This window comes from Aotus nancymaae, unplaced genomic scaffold (assembly GCF_030222135.1).
Source record: "Aotus nancymaae isolate 86718 unplaced genomic scaffold, 86718_ANA_hifiasm-v0.15.2.pri h1tg000108l, whole genome shotgun sequence".
NCBI classification, from domain to species: Eukaryota; Metazoa; Chordata; class Mammalia; order Primates; family Aotidae; genus Aotus; species Aotus nancymaae.
In genome coordinates, this window is record NW_026988523.1 from 14,610,465 (window position 1) to 14,627,469 (window position 17,005).

The 17,005-nt window shown below is 46.6% G+C and overlaps 2 protein-coding genes across 3 annotated transcripts in view; one reads left to right on the plus strand and one right to left on the minus strand.

Moving 5' to 3' along the window:
- Positions 1-536: 536 nt before the first annotated feature.
- Positions 537-9,536, minus strand: GLUL (glutamate-ammonia ligase). Of its 2 annotated transcripts, none has more exons than XM_012444599.3 (7): positions 9,411-9,536; positions 6,333-6,511; positions 4,888-5,049; positions 3,997-4,143; positions 3,486-3,613; positions 3,082-3,281; positions 537-2,393 (listed from the first exon to the last, which is right to left on the minus strand). In XM_012444599.3, exons 2-7 carry the CDS (start codon positions 6,496-6,498, stop codon positions 2,075-2,077), a joined length of 1,122 nt encoding a protein of 373 aa, XP_012300022.3. In that variant the 5' UTR covers positions 6,499-6,511; positions 9,411-9,536; the 3' UTR covers positions 537-2,074. The 2 variants fall into 2 exon arrangements, with proteins under 2 accessions (XP_012300022.3, XP_012300023.2); XM_012444600.3 differs by lacking the exon at positions 9,411-9,536 and adding an exon at positions 8,256-8,623.
- A 650-nt stretch (positions 9,537-10,186) lies between these two features.
- RGSL1 (regulator of G protein signaling like 1) overlaps positions 10,187-17,005 on the plus strand; it is a 144,448-nt gene continuing 137,629 nt past the window's right edge. Inside the window, exon 1 of the mRNA XM_064370852.1 lies at positions 10,187-10,245. The gene's annotated coding sequence lies outside the window, so the exon portion shown is untranslated. The remainder of the gene's footprint in view (positions 10,246-17,005) is intronic.

Consider the following 17,005-nt stretch of genomic DNA (forward strand, 5'->3'; position numbering starts at 1 on the left):
CCAAGGAGGAGCCCATACCTAGGGCATGGCCAGCCTTGTAAGGCTCCTCAACCAGGGTAGGAGGATAGTATTTGTTATTTAAATGAATCACTGACAGCAGGCAGAGTAGGAATTGTAAAGCCAGTTAATCATTCATTAAGTACTTTAGGCTGTTGTATTAGGCCAGGAATGGTCAAAACAATGTTATGGTAAGCCAAAACCAAACTCGGAACACAGGAAGGCAGAGGAGTGGGGGTTGTACCCCACAAAAAACTCTAGCTAGGAAATGCCAAGATGTGTGATATTAAGTTTAGGTGAAAAACTTAATCCCAGAAATCCCAAATACCCAAGTTAGACAGGTACAGGAAAGGGCTGGTCAGCAACATCACTCCAGACGTTTAAAAACTCAACTTGAGCTTATTTTGGCTCTTAAAAAAAACAAACTTGGAACTCACAGAAGGGTATGGAAAAAAATAAAACGCTCCCCTTTCTGATAGGAAATAAAGGAATATAATGGCACATAGGGATTCAAAAGAACCACAAACACGTCAGAGAGCTCTTAGGTTAGGCTGATTTATAAGTGCTGCTCTGGGCAGTTACAGAGTTTGTTTACAATGAGGAGTTATTTGACTTTGAACATACTGTACATGGCAATTAGAAGTCGTCATGGCAAGAGAAAGCCACAGCTGGCCTGCCTCAGCCAACACAAGAACCAGAAAATGGTAGGGGAAGTGAAGGAATAAAGGTGGGGTTTGTTTCTTATTACAAAAGAAAAAGAACAATTCCTCAGCAGTCTCAACAAAGAAATGGAAGATTTCACACTGGGAAGAAAGACATCAGGATACAAAATTACAAGTGTTTTGGCTCCAGCGCTGTCCCCATCTCCACCAAGACCAGAGGTAGGAGACAGCTGAAGCAACAAGCAATTCTGTAAAAATTACCTAGAAACCCTACAAATTTGATTAAAATCTAAACTTCTATAATTTTGCTTTTTAAAAAATTTAATATCAAAAGGCCTGCTTTAGTGACATGCTATTTCTACCAGAAAATAACCCCAATACCCCCTCTGTCAGTAACATGCTCAAGTTGACCAGCCAACTCTTATCTCTAAACCCATGTGGACAAGTGTCTTTTAAACCAAAGTCACGGACAGCAAGTGACTGCTAGTAACATTTGTCATTTGTTAACTAACCAGTGTCCACCTTCTCCAGAGGGTGGGCAGGGCAGAAACCCTAAAGTGTTATGATGGCCTAACCCCCAGATCACCATCTTTCTAAGAACCACTTCCTTCACTCCCTACTCAAAAGGAGATACTTGATTTCTAAGCCAGACTATCTGCTTCAAGTGTGGTACCCCTGTGACCTGGTTTTTTCCTTTAGCAAGACACACATTATCCACAAAACCATATATATAATTTTTTGTCTTTACATTTAAATATAAAAATACTATTCTGCTTTGTGTGATAAATCAAGGACCAAGCAATAAGAACCTTTTCTTCTTTCAAGGTAGGGATATCCATCAGTTTATACTGAGCTTTGTGTTCAGAGCAGGGCATTTAGTCCTAAGCCAGGCTAGTCCCATAAGCAAGAGACCAAGGCCATTCTCCCTGATTCCAACCCCTACCTTCTCTCCTAATTCCCACTTTTAATAGAAAAGTTGGTTATGATCTCTTAAGAAAACTTTCCACCATGAAGGCAAGTCCCAACCTAACCTGAGTAACCCAGGTCTTCCCGTTTCAGCTACCTCGAAGACAAGCCTCCCTCTTGCAAACCTGCTGTCTGGACAGCTATGCCTATTGGACAGGTGCACCCCATTAAATGGCAGCAGTGGTTATGTTTCCTCTCTTTCCTCCCCACTAATGCACTAAAAAGCTTCAGTGATAGGGAAAAAAAGGAGGGTGGGTGTGAAGAAATTATTAACTTGACCCCTCTATCCCAGCCAAACAAAGAAAGCAAGATTAAATGGGCACAAGGAAAAAAAAAGACCTTGATATTCCACCCTTCAAGTTACAATTGGGACAACTGGGGGGGGGTGGGGAAGAGTTGGAGTGGGATGAAGAACTAGGAGGGGCTCAACAGCTGGAGGTCTAGTCCACTTAGTTTTTGTACTGGAAGGGCTCATCGCCGGTTTCATTGAGAAGACACGTGCGGATGAGGGCTTCTGTCACCGAAAAGGGGTCGCAGTTGGCAGAGGGGCGACGGTCTTCAAAGTAACCCTTCTTCTCCTGGCCGACAGTCCGGGGAATGCGTATGCTGGCGCTACGATTGGCTACACCAGCAGAAAAGTCGTTGATGTTGGAGGTTTCGTGGAATCCAGTTAGGCGTCGGGCATTGTCCAGGCCTCCCTTGGGATCATAGGCACGGATGTGGTACTGGTGCCGCTTGCTTAGTTTCTCGATGGCCTCCTCAATGTACCTAGAGGAAACAGAAAAGATGGAAGTCCAACCTTGTCTCCAGGAAACAGGCCCTTTAGGGCAGGAGCAGGTATGGAGCCAAGAATGAAATGCACCAAAATATATGAAACCAGTATAACAAATACTTCATGAGGGCTGTGGCTTCGTCTTCTTACCTGTGTCTCAGTGCTCAGAATTGAGCCCGACAAGCAGTAGAAAGTTACTATTTGTTGAAAAGACTAATCATTTGAACTTTCTCCTGCCTAAGCTTATCCATATGCCTGTATTGTTACTAATTTAGTTCTTAAAGATTTTCAAATGCATGAATCTGTCAACTTTTCCCTGTCACCATGCTTAATTCTATATTTTATGTCACATATATCATATATATTACTACATATTTATATCAATATTTATGAATGATATGTGACATACATATCATATTATATACATTATAACAAAATTGTTAATTATTTACCACTGTGAATCAGAAGTATTATTTGGTGTTTTTCAAATAGGAACAAAATGAGAGGATTTGAAGGCAAGTGTCGACAGCTAAGGTATGTCCAGACTGGGAAGTCAAGCTTACTCATCCCTGGCAAATATTTGCAAGTCATCCTGCAAAGGAGACTTTGCTGAGAGATTGTTAAGTCTCTTCCCAAGTTTTCTGCCACAGGAGACTAAAGATGGCCCCAGCAGAAGGTACTCACTTCAGACCATTCTCCTCCCGCATGGCCTTGGTGCTAAAGTTGGTATGGCAGCCTGCACCATTCCAGTTACCAGGAATGGGCTTAGGATCAAAGGTTGCTATCACTCCAAAGTCTTCACATACACGATGCAAGATGAAACGGGCCACCCAGAGATGATCTCCCATGCTGATTCCTTCGCAGGGTCCAATTTGAAATTCCCACTAGAAGCGAGAAGTTTGACCATTAAAACAAAGCCAACTGCTCACTCCAACTCAGAAGCTCCTAAACCTGTTCTCTTCTCACCTCTACTCCAACCCCACTCTTAGGTTTTGGGTTAGTGAGTGGTCTATCAGTAGCCCTTACTAGCTAAAGTCCTGTGTGCACCTACCTACCCTTCTTCACTGATGGATTAGAGCTATGTTTACCTGGGCAGGCATGACCTCGGCATTAGTCCCGGCAATCTTGACTCCAGCATACAAGCAGGCACGGTAATGGGCCTCCACAATGTCCCTGCCGTAGGCTCTGTCTGCTCCCACACCGCAGTAATATGGACCTACAGATGAAGCATCAGACAAAACACTAAGAGTCAGGAAATTCAGAGAATCCCAAAGTCAGAGATGAGAAGGCTCTTAAGACTTGCCCTCTTGAATCACTGTCCTTGTCTTCATCTATAGCGGGGGGCAGAGGGCAGAGTGCAGGAGAGGGGCAGTAGGGGAGGTCCTCTTCACCACAGCTTCAGTGGAGCCAACGGTTCCCTCTAAAACCTAACTTTATGTATTTATATCCATTTTTGGATTTTGGTGATGTGAGGGCTGTTATACCTTTACTATATTATTTTGCTTCTTGATTCAGGAAGTCATTCCCATCCCTGGGAATGGGCCTTCTTGGACAGTTAGACACTTCTGGGAATTTCACCTCTAACCCAAGAAGACTTACCCTGGGGTCCCGGGAAGCCGTTGGAAGGCCAACCAAAGGGGTGCCCATCTGTCCCCATGAGGGTATATTCCTGCTCCATGCCAAACCAGGGGTGCTGGTTGCTCACCATGTCCATTATCCGTTTACAGGTGTGCCTCAAATTGGTCTCTAGAAAAAGAGTCAATAACATGTCATCAGGGATCTAAAGACGTAGATGCTAAATCCCAATGCTGATGGGAAAACAGTCCTTGGATTCTATACAACTGAGGTGTGCATTACAGGCTGAACTGACCAAGTGTAAGCCTTCTTGCGATCTCTGAGTCACTGAGTCAGAAAAATGAGAGAAGCTGTAATTGCACATCTGTAGGAAGACTCCGAAAGACTTCAGTTTTAACTAAACTCAATTACAAGCAAGGCACATGGGAGTGGATTTGGAACAGGGCAACCTTCACTTTATCTGCATCTGGCCACCTCCCAAGCACTAAATGCCCGAGGCACTTAACCCTTTAATCACAAGACAGCTGCTTCTGGTTGTCAGACGTATTCTTCATTTCTCAGGCACTTGGAGCCATTCTATCATTTTTGAGAATCATTTGTCCGTTGGTTTACATGTGTCCTGGCCTACATTCCAGGCAGGAGGGCTGTCACTGGGGACTGCACTGGGAAACAGATCTGGATGAATGCAACGCTATTTTATGCAACCAACAGAGGAGACCATAGAAAGACGGGCCATATTATCTCTTCCTCAAAGTGGACATTCAGGAAGAGATGAACACCCCATCACTCAGATTCTTAAAACAGTCCTGGAATAGCCCAGCCTTCCCAATACTGATTTCAGAATGTCTTTTCCCTCCCCTTCACAGCATTCAGAGATTCGGGAGGGGGGTGCATCCATAGCTGCGCTATACATACCTGCAGGCTTTCGATTGTACTTGAAAACTTCACACAGCACCAACTTGTTCGGGTCCTTACGGAAGGGGTCCCGAAACATGGCCGCAGGCACGAGATACATGTCACTGTTGGAGCCTTCAGACTGTAAAGTACTAGAGCCATCGAAATTCCACTCAGGCAACTCTGGGGTAAAAAGAGGGAAAATTAAATTTAAAATGTACAGCTTTCCAAGCAATACAAATACAGTCAGCCCTTCACTCACCTTCCCATCTCTAAAGATCTCTTTTCCAAGAAGTCATTAAGGCCTAAATGCCATCATTAACATGTACACCCTGGCACCTGTACCTGATCCTACAGCCCTTTCTATCTAAGTTCCAAGTAAGACCATTGCATCACTTCCTTAGAAAAAATACATCAGACATTCCCTTCCTAAATGTCTTCCAGGAGACAAACTGAAGCATTCCGTTATCACTACCATCATATCAGTCACTCAAAATACTGAGATAGTGAAGGATTCTGATTCTTCCATTAGGCAATGTATCACTTCCTCCTTCTCATTCTCCTACTGTGTTCTACCAAGTTATGTCCTTATTTTTATGTGAGGGAACAGACAACTAGCAGGATGACTTACTCAAGGATGCTACTGATCACCTGTCCACCTCTCCCACTCTCTTTTAAAGGCTGCTTTGTCTCTCTAGCTGACCGAGTTCTCGGAAGGAGAGACCAGACTCTCACTTTGTATCGTCAGTGTCTGTGCATTATCTGCCACATAGCAAGTACACAATATAGGCTTTATATTATGAGCATTCACTCATTCAGAAAGGAAACGCAAGATATGCTAAAATAGGTAGGAGGTGATACTTTCCTCTGGCCCCTTTTCAGAAGAGGGAGGACTACGGCTTGTTCTAGACTGAAAAATGAAGGTCACAACTATAATCTAACTGTAGCTCCTAGGAGGATGAGCAATTAGACAGTTTAAGAATTTCCAAAAGTAGCATCAAATAAAAATTAGTCCTATTTAAAAACTATTTTAGATCTCTTGCTTCCCATCTAGAAACCCAGTGACAGGAGCATTAAGCACAGTTTTCTAAGAGTTTATAAACTAGATGGCATTCTCAGGTTAGAGCAGCGGTTTTCTGAGGGTGCCTTAGAGCCAGGTAAGTGGGGATGCCCAGGGTGGCAGTCTCTAAGCCTCCCTGGCCAACTCTCCACAAACCAGACTTAGCTTTTCTTCAATACACTGGCCTACATGCACTATTCCATTTAAATAAAGGGTTCCATTGTTGCCCTGCTTTGAGGCAGTGTAAGAGCTTAATGCCGACTGAATAAAGCCTGAAAAGCCCTGCCTTAGAAAAGCTTTACAAACAGAATAAAGAGGCCTAATCCAGAGGCTGGGTCGAAGGCTGATGCCCACCACCCCCGCAGATCCCACCCAGCGTGTGCTCCATTCTGTGGTGCTGTCTCACCTTCCACACACTTGGGCTCGCTGTCCAGGGTCCGGGTCTTGCAGCGCAGTCCTTCTCCAGTACCATCGATCCAGATATACATGGCCTGGACTTTGTCGCCCTGAGGCAGGGACATGTACACCTGCTTGATGCCTTTGTTTAGGTGGGAACTTGCTGAGGTGGTCATGGTGGAAGGTGTTCTGGAGAGAAAAAAAACACTGTTAACTCCCACTCCAAACTGATCCCATACAAAACTGGCTCAAGAGGGACGACTGAATCAAAAGTCAGAGTGTAAGTGCCGACTCCTTGCCCTGTGGAAGTCAACACACAGAGAATTATGTTTACTCACTCTTTCAGGGGGATTAGTTTTATAATAGGCAAAAATCTCCCTTATAATAGGCTGTAAAACTCATGACCACCTTTTGAAGCAATTAAAACAGACGCCTTTTAAAGAAAAGATCAGGCCCCTTGGAAGTAACTGTTAATGCCTCTGCATCCCTGAGCTCAGAGGCTTGAGTGCCACATAAGCTACTGCAGATCCCAGGCTTCCAAGCCAGAACTTACACTTGTGAGGACTAAGGTGTATTCCTTCAGTGCAGCTGAGATATCACCGTAAACTATCCAAATACTAAATATCAGGGGAAACTAAAACCAATACAGAAGTTTACAAAACACAGAACTTCTTCCCATACAAGTAAAATCCAGCCACAGAAAGGCTTGGATTCCACGGTTTCTGTTTGAGTTTTCTCTTTGCCTTTCATCCTAGCTGTGGTCTTAACTGAGACCCACGGCTCCTCGCCACCAAAAGAAAACCCACTACACATTTAGATTTGAAGATGAAGAAAGGTTACAATATTTTTTTAAAAGGCTAGCAGTTTCCTACAAGGAAAGCTGACTCAAGCCAGATTCTAAGGAGCATGCTGCCATAATTTCCATAGGTATCTCACAAAGTCTCACTTAATAGGCGAGAATCACAATGTTACATGAAATTCCACTAGAAAACTTCAAGTAATTAGAAAATCCCCACTTCTAAATCCAAAAGATCTGGAATTTCAAAAGCCAGGAGGCATGCTTAAAACTGCCAGCCACTACCACAAAACCTCTGAAAGAGAAACTCTGAAGCCACAGCAGCCTCAACATAGGAGGAAACGTTCTCTTCCTCCCGCCTCCCTCTGTGGCCAGGGTGGCTAGAAAGGGAACACAGTTTTCCTCCAACGACTAGGGCAACGTTCTGAAGTACAGTGGCAAAGTTTCTATGGGCAACCGTCCATGTTTGCCCAGTTGAAAACATAACTGCTTCTCCCTCCGATAGCCTCCCCACCCTTCCCCTTGGGGAAGACCAACACCCCAGTACTGCCTCTAGATGACTCAGCGGGCCAAATCCCACTTCCCATCTCCATCCCTGAAGCCTTCAGCTCCCGCTAAAAGCTACAGCCGACTGAGGCGGGCGGATCACCTGAGGTCCGGAGTTCAAGACCAGACTAGCCAACACTGTGAAACCACGTCTCTACTATAAATACAAAAATTAGCCAGGCGTGGTGGCGCACACCTGTAATCCCAGCTACTCGGGAGGCTGAGGCAGGAGAATCTCCTGAACCCGGGAGGTGGAGGTTGCAGTGAGCCGAGATTGCACCACTGCACTCCAGCCTGGGTGACAGAGCGAGACTCTGCCAAAAAAAAAAAAAAAAAAAAAAAAAAAAAAAAAAAAAAAAGCTACAACCCAATTTCTTGCAATTTCTCCTCTCCAACCTGTTACCACCACCAATATCGTGCACACTTTGTCCTAAGCCTCAGTTTCGGATCTCTTGCTCTTTTCCGTGAGCTGAGTTGGATAAAACTTGCCGCGGTGCCGAGTTTATATGGGCGTAATGGCATTCTGAAGTTTTTAGCCGTTTCTGCAGCTGCCATCAGCTCCAGGGTCGTCCTCCCTGCCCCTTCACTCACCCCAGCCACAGAAAGTCAAGCATATCGTTGGGGTTGCCCTCTTTAGCCCTCTTCTTTCTGGAGAGGGGTTTGAGCCTCTCCTCTTTCTCAGACTCTAGCTGGTCCAAGCACCGGAGCTTTCTGGGCGAGGGCGATGGAGAAGGGGACCGAGAGCAGCCGGCCCGGGAGGTGCCGGAACGGGCAGGTTGGGTTAAGGTTTCAATCTTGACTCGAGATTTCTCCCCGGTGTTCACGGAGTAGGCGACGAAGCCGAAGCAGTTAGAGGGCGACCCGGAAGAGTCTGACTCCTCGTCTTCATCATCTTCATCCGTTGCTTTCTTCGTGGACTTGCGGCTGGGGGAGGATCCCCACTTCCCGCCCCCAAGGGAGTTGGAATAATCCACTTTGAGAGCAGGCCCTTACCACTGAAATGTCCCTAAAGTGGGCGCCCCGCCCCTCAGGCCCCCGTCCAGATCTCAGGGCCTCACAGGGGGGGCCATACCCCGCCGCCGAGGAGCTGGAGGTTCCGGGGGAGGGTGGGGCGCAGGCGGGAGGGACCGCGAGCTGCTGCTGCCTCCGCTGGTCCCGGCTTCTCTACCGACGGCGCCGAGGCCCGGGCTCTCCATTGTTCGGTCACACTGGAAGGCTCCCGGGACCCCGAGGCGGGAGCCGGCAGAGCAAACAACGCTCACCGTTACACGCCGCAATCGAGGCGTCTCCGCTATCGCCAAAACCACGACGATTGCTCCGAACGCGCCACCACGAGGAAGGCGCGCGGCGAGGCGCCCGCGCCCACTGAGCGCCCTGTTCTCTCCGCAGGGGAGAGCACCGCCACTCCTGCCACAGCGCACCACCGCCAGCCCAGGGCGCGGGCCGGCCCAACGGCCTCCAGGGGCGGCGCTTCGGCCGCAAGTAGTGAAAAGAAGATCAAAACAAGTCACCCCGCCCTTCCCAGAGCCGGGCCAAGGGCGCGTCCCACCAGCGCCAGCCCCGACGGGCCCCGGCCACCGCCGGCAGAAGCACGCGGGAGGAGCGCTCGCGCCGGACCCCAGGCCCGAGCAGCAGAGACCGCGGCGCAGAGCTGGGACTGGACGGGCAGGCGGCTGGACCGAGCCGAAAAAAGAGGCTGGACGGCGCGTGTCGTGTGGGTGGCACCCGGCCGTCCAGGGGGCTTACCTGGGCGCCGAGCAGGCGGGCAGGGAAAGGTAGGCCGCGAGAGCGAGGTGAGGAGAGGAGAGGAGGCCGCTGCGCTGCTCACACGCTCCGCTCTTCTCCCACTCTCGACTCTGCAGGGCCGCCCGTGGCCCCGCACCCTTTATCCGCGGCCCGGGGCCGCCCCGGTGCCCTGATTGGCTCCCAGCGGCCAGGAGCCCGGACCGATCAGCTGATGCGTTCCCGGGCCCGGCGGCCATTGGGCGAGGAGCCCGGCGGGCGCCGCTGGGGTGGGGGCCTGCGAGCCGCGAAAGAAAGAAAGAGAAAGGGGCGTGGGGGAGGGGCCGGGCGGCGGGGGAGGGGAGCGGAGCCGGGCGGGCGGAGGGCGGAGGGGCGAGCTGCTGCCCGGCTGAGAAGCCGTCTCCCGCCGCCCGCTGGCCTGCCGGGTGCCGGCCCCACGGCCCCACGGCCCCCAGCCCGGGGTCCCGAGGCTTCCAACAGAGCGCCCTGGGCCTTCGCCCTGCCGCCTTCACGGGGAGTAGTTTTATGAGGAGAGCTCCCTGTAGACATGCGGAACAAGGGAAACCGAATTTTGCCTTTTGTTGCAAGGGAGCCTCGGAGCCCCGCTTCCCGCGGGCAGGGGTTAGTTTGAGAGGGAGCGCGGGACCCGGGGGTGCCTGGGGTCGGCCTGGACTAGCGCGGGTGCCGCTCGGCCCTGGGGGCAGGCTCGGGTTCCCAAGGCCTGGAAGAGCCGCCCGCCCTGGCCCTCTTGGGTCTAGGGAAACGAAAAGAACTCTGCAATTTCACATTGGAAATCAACGTGCTGTGTTTCTCTAATTTCACAGAGAGGATTCTGGAGGTGGGTAGAAACTAAGTCTGGAGACCTGTCCCATACCGCTGGCCAGACCCTAGGCAGGTCTCCCCGGGGCCCAGGTTTCCTCATCTACAAAACAAAGCGTCGAAAATGGCCTTTGAGCCGCCCACTAGATTTGAAATTCTGTGTGCAAACTGCCCCTGAGCAGCTGAAAGGAAATCGAGATCTTCTCTTGCCCCCTTCGAAGTCCAGGGATTGTCAAAAATTTAGAAATTCCTTTAAACGAATGCTCCCTGGTTTTGCTTTATCAAGTGTGGCTTCTTGTTAATCTGGGAAATGGGAATACGTACCACTCGTCCTCTCAACTTTGTTGTGATGGTTGGGAAAATGTGTATGTGAACACAGTCTTGAAATGGACGTTTGTCAGCAGACGCACAATAATTATGTGTATATGTAGAGACACAACATAGGTAGGTAGGTAGGTAGATATTGCCATTACTCGATCATTCTGTTTTTAGTGCCTGAAATCTACCCGATGGTGTCCAGCCTTTATTGCTACTTTCAGTTTAAAGACCAATAATTCCTGCTTCCAGTGCCTTTGGATGAGGAAAGGAAGAAGTCTGTTCTTTTGGTTATGTTTGCTACCACAAATATGGAAAAGAAATGTTGCCTGCGACCACACGCACATAACTTGGCTTCTTGGGTCAACATCCCTTTCCTTTAAGGGTGTGTAACACTGTAGTGCTTTTAAATGACAGATGCAGCATTCATCTCAAACGGGTTTTTGGTATGTTTCAGACTGGTGACATTTTGGACTGTGTCAGGTGCCTCACAAATTCCTTGTTAAATTTTAGTGGTGCGCCTTGAAACGTCACATCGTGGTAGCTAAAGGCACAGCTTCGGGTCAGGCAAATCTAGGTTTAAATCTGGGCTTTCCCTTCATACCAGCTTTGTGTTGGCCAAATCACTTAGCCACATGAAGCCTGTTACTTTGTCTATAATAAAATAGGGATAATAATTGTTACCTGATAAAAGGTTTAATTGTGATAGCACATGCAGAAGAGATTGGGTAGTACCTGGTGCGTCATAAATGTTTAGAAAACATCCATTATAATTATCACAGGCCAAGATAATCTGAGGTGATTGGATTCTTTCTTTTCCCATAGCAACTTTTGAATACAACTTTCTGACTCAGTGTAATGCTTTACCTTTCGTTATATCAAACTGGACTTAAAACTTGATAACAGAGTGAGCTGTCTTCATTTCTTTCTGTAAAGTCTTGGGTTTAAATGGTTGAGGAAGGGGAGCAAAGGAGGAGAAAACTGATGTTTTTGTTTTAAAAGATGGTATTAATAATTTCCAGATACCAAACTACCAAACCATAAGCCAGAGCCTCTGCTGCACACACCACCAGCACCCAAGATGGGGATGGCAAACATAACAGAGAACAGAATGGTAAGGCACTAGTGCAGTTCTGCAGGCTGTAGTATTTCTGCCGTTTGAGTGCCTGCTTCCCTTGCTAGACGTCTTGACCTCATTGAGTAGTTTATTCATTGTCATATCCCCCAGTAGCGTCCAGGGCAAGTGTTCAATAAATGATACTTGTTAACCACACAGAAGTGACAGCGGCACCATCAAGAGAACATGTGCTTTGAGCTGCTTTTCCGAGAATGGAAATGGATTTGCTTTGATCCGTTCATGTGACCAGGAGCGTGCTTTGTAAGGGTTAAGAACATAATACATGACCACTGACCACTGCCCCTTTCAGGAGTGAACAACAGGCCTCGTCCTCCTTGGTCAGCCCCACATTTACTTAAACTGACAAAATTTGGGCCCAGATGAGTCCGAGAACTGACCAGGGAGGCTTGAGCATATACGAGAAGAAAAAGCAGAAGAAAACCCTTTAACTGGTTCACCCCCAGAAACCCAGACTGTACTTTTAGAGAAGTTAAAAGTAAAATGGCCTGTTTCATCCAGTTTGACTCTGCTGTGTCTGCTGCCCTTTCTTCTCCTTCCCCTTCTTCCCTAAATTGCCACCCGCCCCCATTCTTCACCTCCTCCATAAAAAGAGCATTAGAATGCTTGAACCCATGAACTGTTCTGTTTCTCGGTACACACCATATCGAAGCTGACAAGGGGTCCCATTGCATGTGCTTTGGAGTCATGTTTTTCTCTCTTAGAGTAGAATTGCCATGTCCAAGGGGTGGGTGGAGTGGGAGAGCAGTATTACAGGGAGAGATTTTGTTCAAAATCTGCAGAAATAGCCCAAGATTAAAAGTATTTCTTCAATGTTGTTCTGTTGCCTGAAACAAAGGCTTTGTTTTAGGGTTTTGCTCTATCCCAAATCTTAACTCTATTAGGAAGCTACTTGGAAAGTTGGGCTTTACCTGTGAGTTCTCCTCACAACTTCTTTCTCTGTCTTTTTTTTTTTTTTTTTTTTTTGAGATGGAGTCTCGCTCTGTTGCACAGGCGGGAGTGCAGTAGCTCAGTCTCAGCTCACTGCAACCTCCGCCTCTTGGGTTTAAGCAATTCTCCTGCCTCAACCTCCTGAATAGCTGGGATCACTGGCATGCGCCACCACGCCCATCTGATTTTTTTGTATTTTTAGTAGAGATGGGGTTTCACCATATTGGCCAGGCTGGTCTCAAACTCCTGACCTTGTGATCCACCCGCCTCAGCCTCCTAAAGTGTTGGGATTGCGGGCATCAGCCACTGCACCTGGCCCTTTCTCTGTCTTTTAAAGGGTCTATTCTCACTCTGCAAGTGTGAAGTCCTTAACCCAGCGATCTGGAGTGCCTTCTCAGGGCCTATGTGATTCCCCTATACTCATTAGACACAAAATTTAGGGTAGGGCTCACATTGACCCAAACCCTTCCTGTTTAGGAAATGGAGTTTTCCCTGTGTATGAATGATTTCAACAGGCATTCAATGCGACCTTTAAATCATGTTAAAGAGACACAATTGAGACCCAGGGTTGGGGAACACCCTGGAAACCCAACCCAGAATTGTAAAATATTCTTTTAAAAATTATTATTATGTAATAAACCAACACCAGTTCTTTCCAAAAGAATGGACCATAGTAGAATCTTAAACCAAATCAAAATAATTATAATAAAAATGAAGAAGAAAAGAAACAGCTCTGGAATTTGATAGCATTATTCTTAAACCCTAGTTTAGAGAGAAGCTGTAGTTGGCCAAACTTTCAAATTTCACTTTATACAATCAGAGAAGGAAAGACTACATTGTACTTCAGTTCAATAGCTAGCACTCAGAATGGAGGAATTGTTCTTTATAGTCTTCAATCGTTTGATATTTTTTGGTTCAAGACAAGAAATTGGAAGTTCTCAGCCATATCTCTAGCCTGATTTGAGTTTTGTTGAATGCCTGCTGAACTCAGTCAAATATAAGAAGCACTTCAATTCCCAAACTGCACGTGAGGATGGAAGGTTTGGGTCTGTTTGAGCTCTACCCTGAATCATGTCTCTAACAGGAAACTACTTGGAAAGTTGGGAAGAATCAAGCTCATCTTAGTTAACCAGATGGGGAAATCTGTCCTATTGAGAAAAATCAAAGCTATACCATTCTAGAATGAGATCTTCACATCATTCTATCTTAAAGATGAGGAACTGAGGCCTACATAACTCGTAATAACTTGATGAAGTCACATTAGGGCAGTATTTTAGAGCAGTGTGCTTTCAAGGTGCTGTTCTTTTTCTGTTCCCCTTCCTTTCGTCTCTTTGGTCTGTGGGTGATGTGTTCCTGGGCCACCATCTCTAAAATACTGAACTTCCTACCGTCCTCACTGAGGGAGGTGCAGAGGACAGGGACCAACCATTCACTTCTCAATCCTGGGTAGGCTTACCCAGTGACTTCTGTCTAACAGACACTCAATATGTATTTTCTTTGTGAATAACTAGATTACTGAAAAAAAAAAAAACCACTGTAGGGCAGATTCTCTTTGAAGGTCTCCTCGGAGATCACGTTGCACATCTGATAATCTGCCTCTAGTTTTATTGTTTTGTGAATCTGGGATTTTTGTAGGTACATTTTGTCCTTTATTCTCAATTGACACTGTACACATCTTTGTTCTGTAGATTGATTAGAACATTATTGAAGCTAATTTAAAAATTTAGGGAACTTAGCATTCTGATAAAAAAAACTACTTAGATCAGAGTATGGGCTTTAGTTGATACCATTTCCAAAGAAATCCGCAATGGGATCCACAGCTGTTCCTCCCTCCCCTCCCACCCCATTAGTTAATTTGGATCCCTGTTTATTTCACATTCACTTGCCGAATTTTAACAGGAAACAAACAGCCTAGGGTATGTTTTCTGGATGCTTGGGCGATTCTTAGTCTCGTTCTGCATTTTCCCTGTCCTTTCTCCTCTCGCACTTCTTTTAAAGCCGTTCTGGGGAGACTTGTTTAGTGGGGTTGGAGAGGCAGAGGTTTGGCCATGGTGATGTGAACCTAGTGCCCTCTGGTGGAATTTTGTGAGAATGACAGACTTCTCCCCAAAAGCTTGAGTGTTTTGAGTTTTTTCTTCAGTAGCCTTTAGGGGGAGGACCTTTCTGTTACATCGTAAATATAGTAAGTTAATAACAGGCAGGCTTATTGCCTACACTGAATATTTGAGGGGGGTATCACTTGATTACCAGAGGTTTATTACGGAATTAGGCCTCATGACAGGAAACAGGCAGCTAAGTGTTTGTGCTTTTTCATCACCTCCCGAAAAGGAAGGCTCCCGGAGAAAGGTAATTGAAAGAGTCTAGGTACCAAGAGTAAAGGGGAAATGGCAAACGTCTAACGTTTGCCTTGGTCACAAACAGGTCTTATCCCCAGTCCTCACTTTGGATCTGAGCCCAAAAATATAACACCCAGCCAGAAGTTAAGAGTCTGCCAGATTCTCACCCCCCAGGGGAGATTGGGGGTCTCGCAGGGAACAGAAAGTGTTACATAAACACACTCCTAAGGGAGGTCTAGGCTGTTTACACTGTGCTGTTTGCTTTACGTGGGCTTTCTGGCTGGCTGACTTTCTCTCTCTCTCTCTTTTTTTTTTTTTTGAGACATAGTTTTGCTCTGTTATGCAGACTACAGTGCAGTGGTACAATCTCAGCTCACTGCAACCTCTACCTCCCAGGTTCAAGTGATTCTCCTGCCTCAGCCTCCTGAGTACCTGAAATTACAGGTGTATGCCACCACGCCTGGGTAATTTTTGTATTTTTAGTAGAGACAGGGTTTTACCATGTTGGCCAAGCTGGTCTCGAACTCCTGACCTCAAGGGATCCGACCACCTTGGCCTCGAAAAGTGCTGGGATTATAGCTGTAAGCCACAGAGCGCAGTAATCTTTCTTTCTTCTTTATTTCACAATTTTATTTCTTTCATTTTGAAATAACTCCCTTCTCCATTGCCGTTAGCAAAGTCATTGTCCCAGAGGACACAGTCACGCTTGCATCAGACACACTTGCACTTAAGTTCCTGTCTTGCCTCATACCAGCTGTGGGACTTGGGCAAGCCGTCCTGCTGGAGTTTCAGTTTTCTGGAGATTCCTTATAGAAACATTTGTGAGGATTACAAAACAATAACAGAGTCAACTACAGAAACAAGTTACTGGATTTTATTATACCCCAAAACAAGGAAGAGAGTGGGTCCATTACTAAGGTAATGACTCAGGGTTCAGGACTGTTGTCACCCAGAGAGGTTCACAAAACCTCCTCCCTGTCCGGCAGCACATTTAGAAGATCAGGATTGGGAAGACTCTGGAAGCAAAGAAGCCTTTATTGAACATCAACCATGATCCATAGCTGGGGTATACACAGGAAATTTTGTAACTTGGATAAGGCAAAGTCTTTTCCCTTTAGAAGCTTGTACTTTAGTGCGTGAGGAAAAACTTCCTGAAGGAAAATGATTTCAGCGGTAGTATAGAAGAAAGTGTGTCACCTATATGAGCAAAATAACAGGGCAGATTAAATGTAAGTGCCTAAGAGTTCCAAAACAAGGGAATCAACAAGCGTTCTTGGAGAAGGCTGACTTGGGGATACTCAGTGTGGTGGGGGGTGGGTGTAGGTTTATTCTGGGAGTCTAAGAACATGGTAAATATGTGACTGTAGGATGACTGGCTGTGATATGCAAAGAAAAGAAATTCGCAAAGACCCAAGAATTGCATGTGCAAGGTGGTCATGGTGAAACAGGAAAGTTTGGGCTACAGTGAGAGTAATAAAATGAGAAGTCAGGAAAGTACCAAGCATTTGAATTCTATAAAAATTTGAACTATGGAAATTTGAAATGTTATTAAAGTATTTTAAAAGTCTCACTTTATGTGTAAAATTTGAAACGAAGCCAATTCTTGAAAGCTGGGGGAGAGGAGGAGGCAAAATGAGCATAATTTCAGCCTGTATGAATTAATTATAAATTCTGTCATGCCACTTCCACATGGTGGCACCACTTTGGTGAGCCCAGAAAGTACCCACTTTTCTTTATCAAGGTGGGACTTGAATAGTTCCAGTTTTGAGCTGTGAGAAGTCTTCATTCCTCAGGTAAGAGGCAATCCCTCGTGGCTGGCAAAGCCGCTAGTGACAGCATAACTGCTAGACCCTGTTCTCCTCCTGTCACAGCCCTTCCTTCCTTTTGTTGCAGTCTCTTCCCCCAGTGGCTTTTCTTGCACACTGATTTGTTCTCCTGGTCCTTTTCCTTCCTCCCCCAAATCTCATCAGCGTCTCTCTCTCTCAATCCCTCTCTCCATATCTTCTCAGTAATTAGTCTCAGGGATAGAAAATGTACCAGCACGGGCATGGTGGCTGATACCT

What these genes read in the sequence shown, in the direction of transcription:
- GLUL (XM_012444600.3), bottom strand. Translation starts at nt 8,278, where the DNA reads ATGCTTGACTTTCTGTGGCTGGG. An exon ending in CCGAGGTCATGCCTGCCCAG is followed by an intron (nt 3,282 to 3,485) that starts GTAAACATAGCT and finishes TCTCGCTTCTAG; the next exon opens with TGGGAATTTCAAATTGGACC. An exon ending in CGGGAGGAGAATGGTCTGAA is followed by an intron (nt 2,394 to 3,081) that starts GTGAGTACCTTC and finishes TGTTTCCTCTAG; the next exon opens with GTACATTGAGGAGGCCATCG.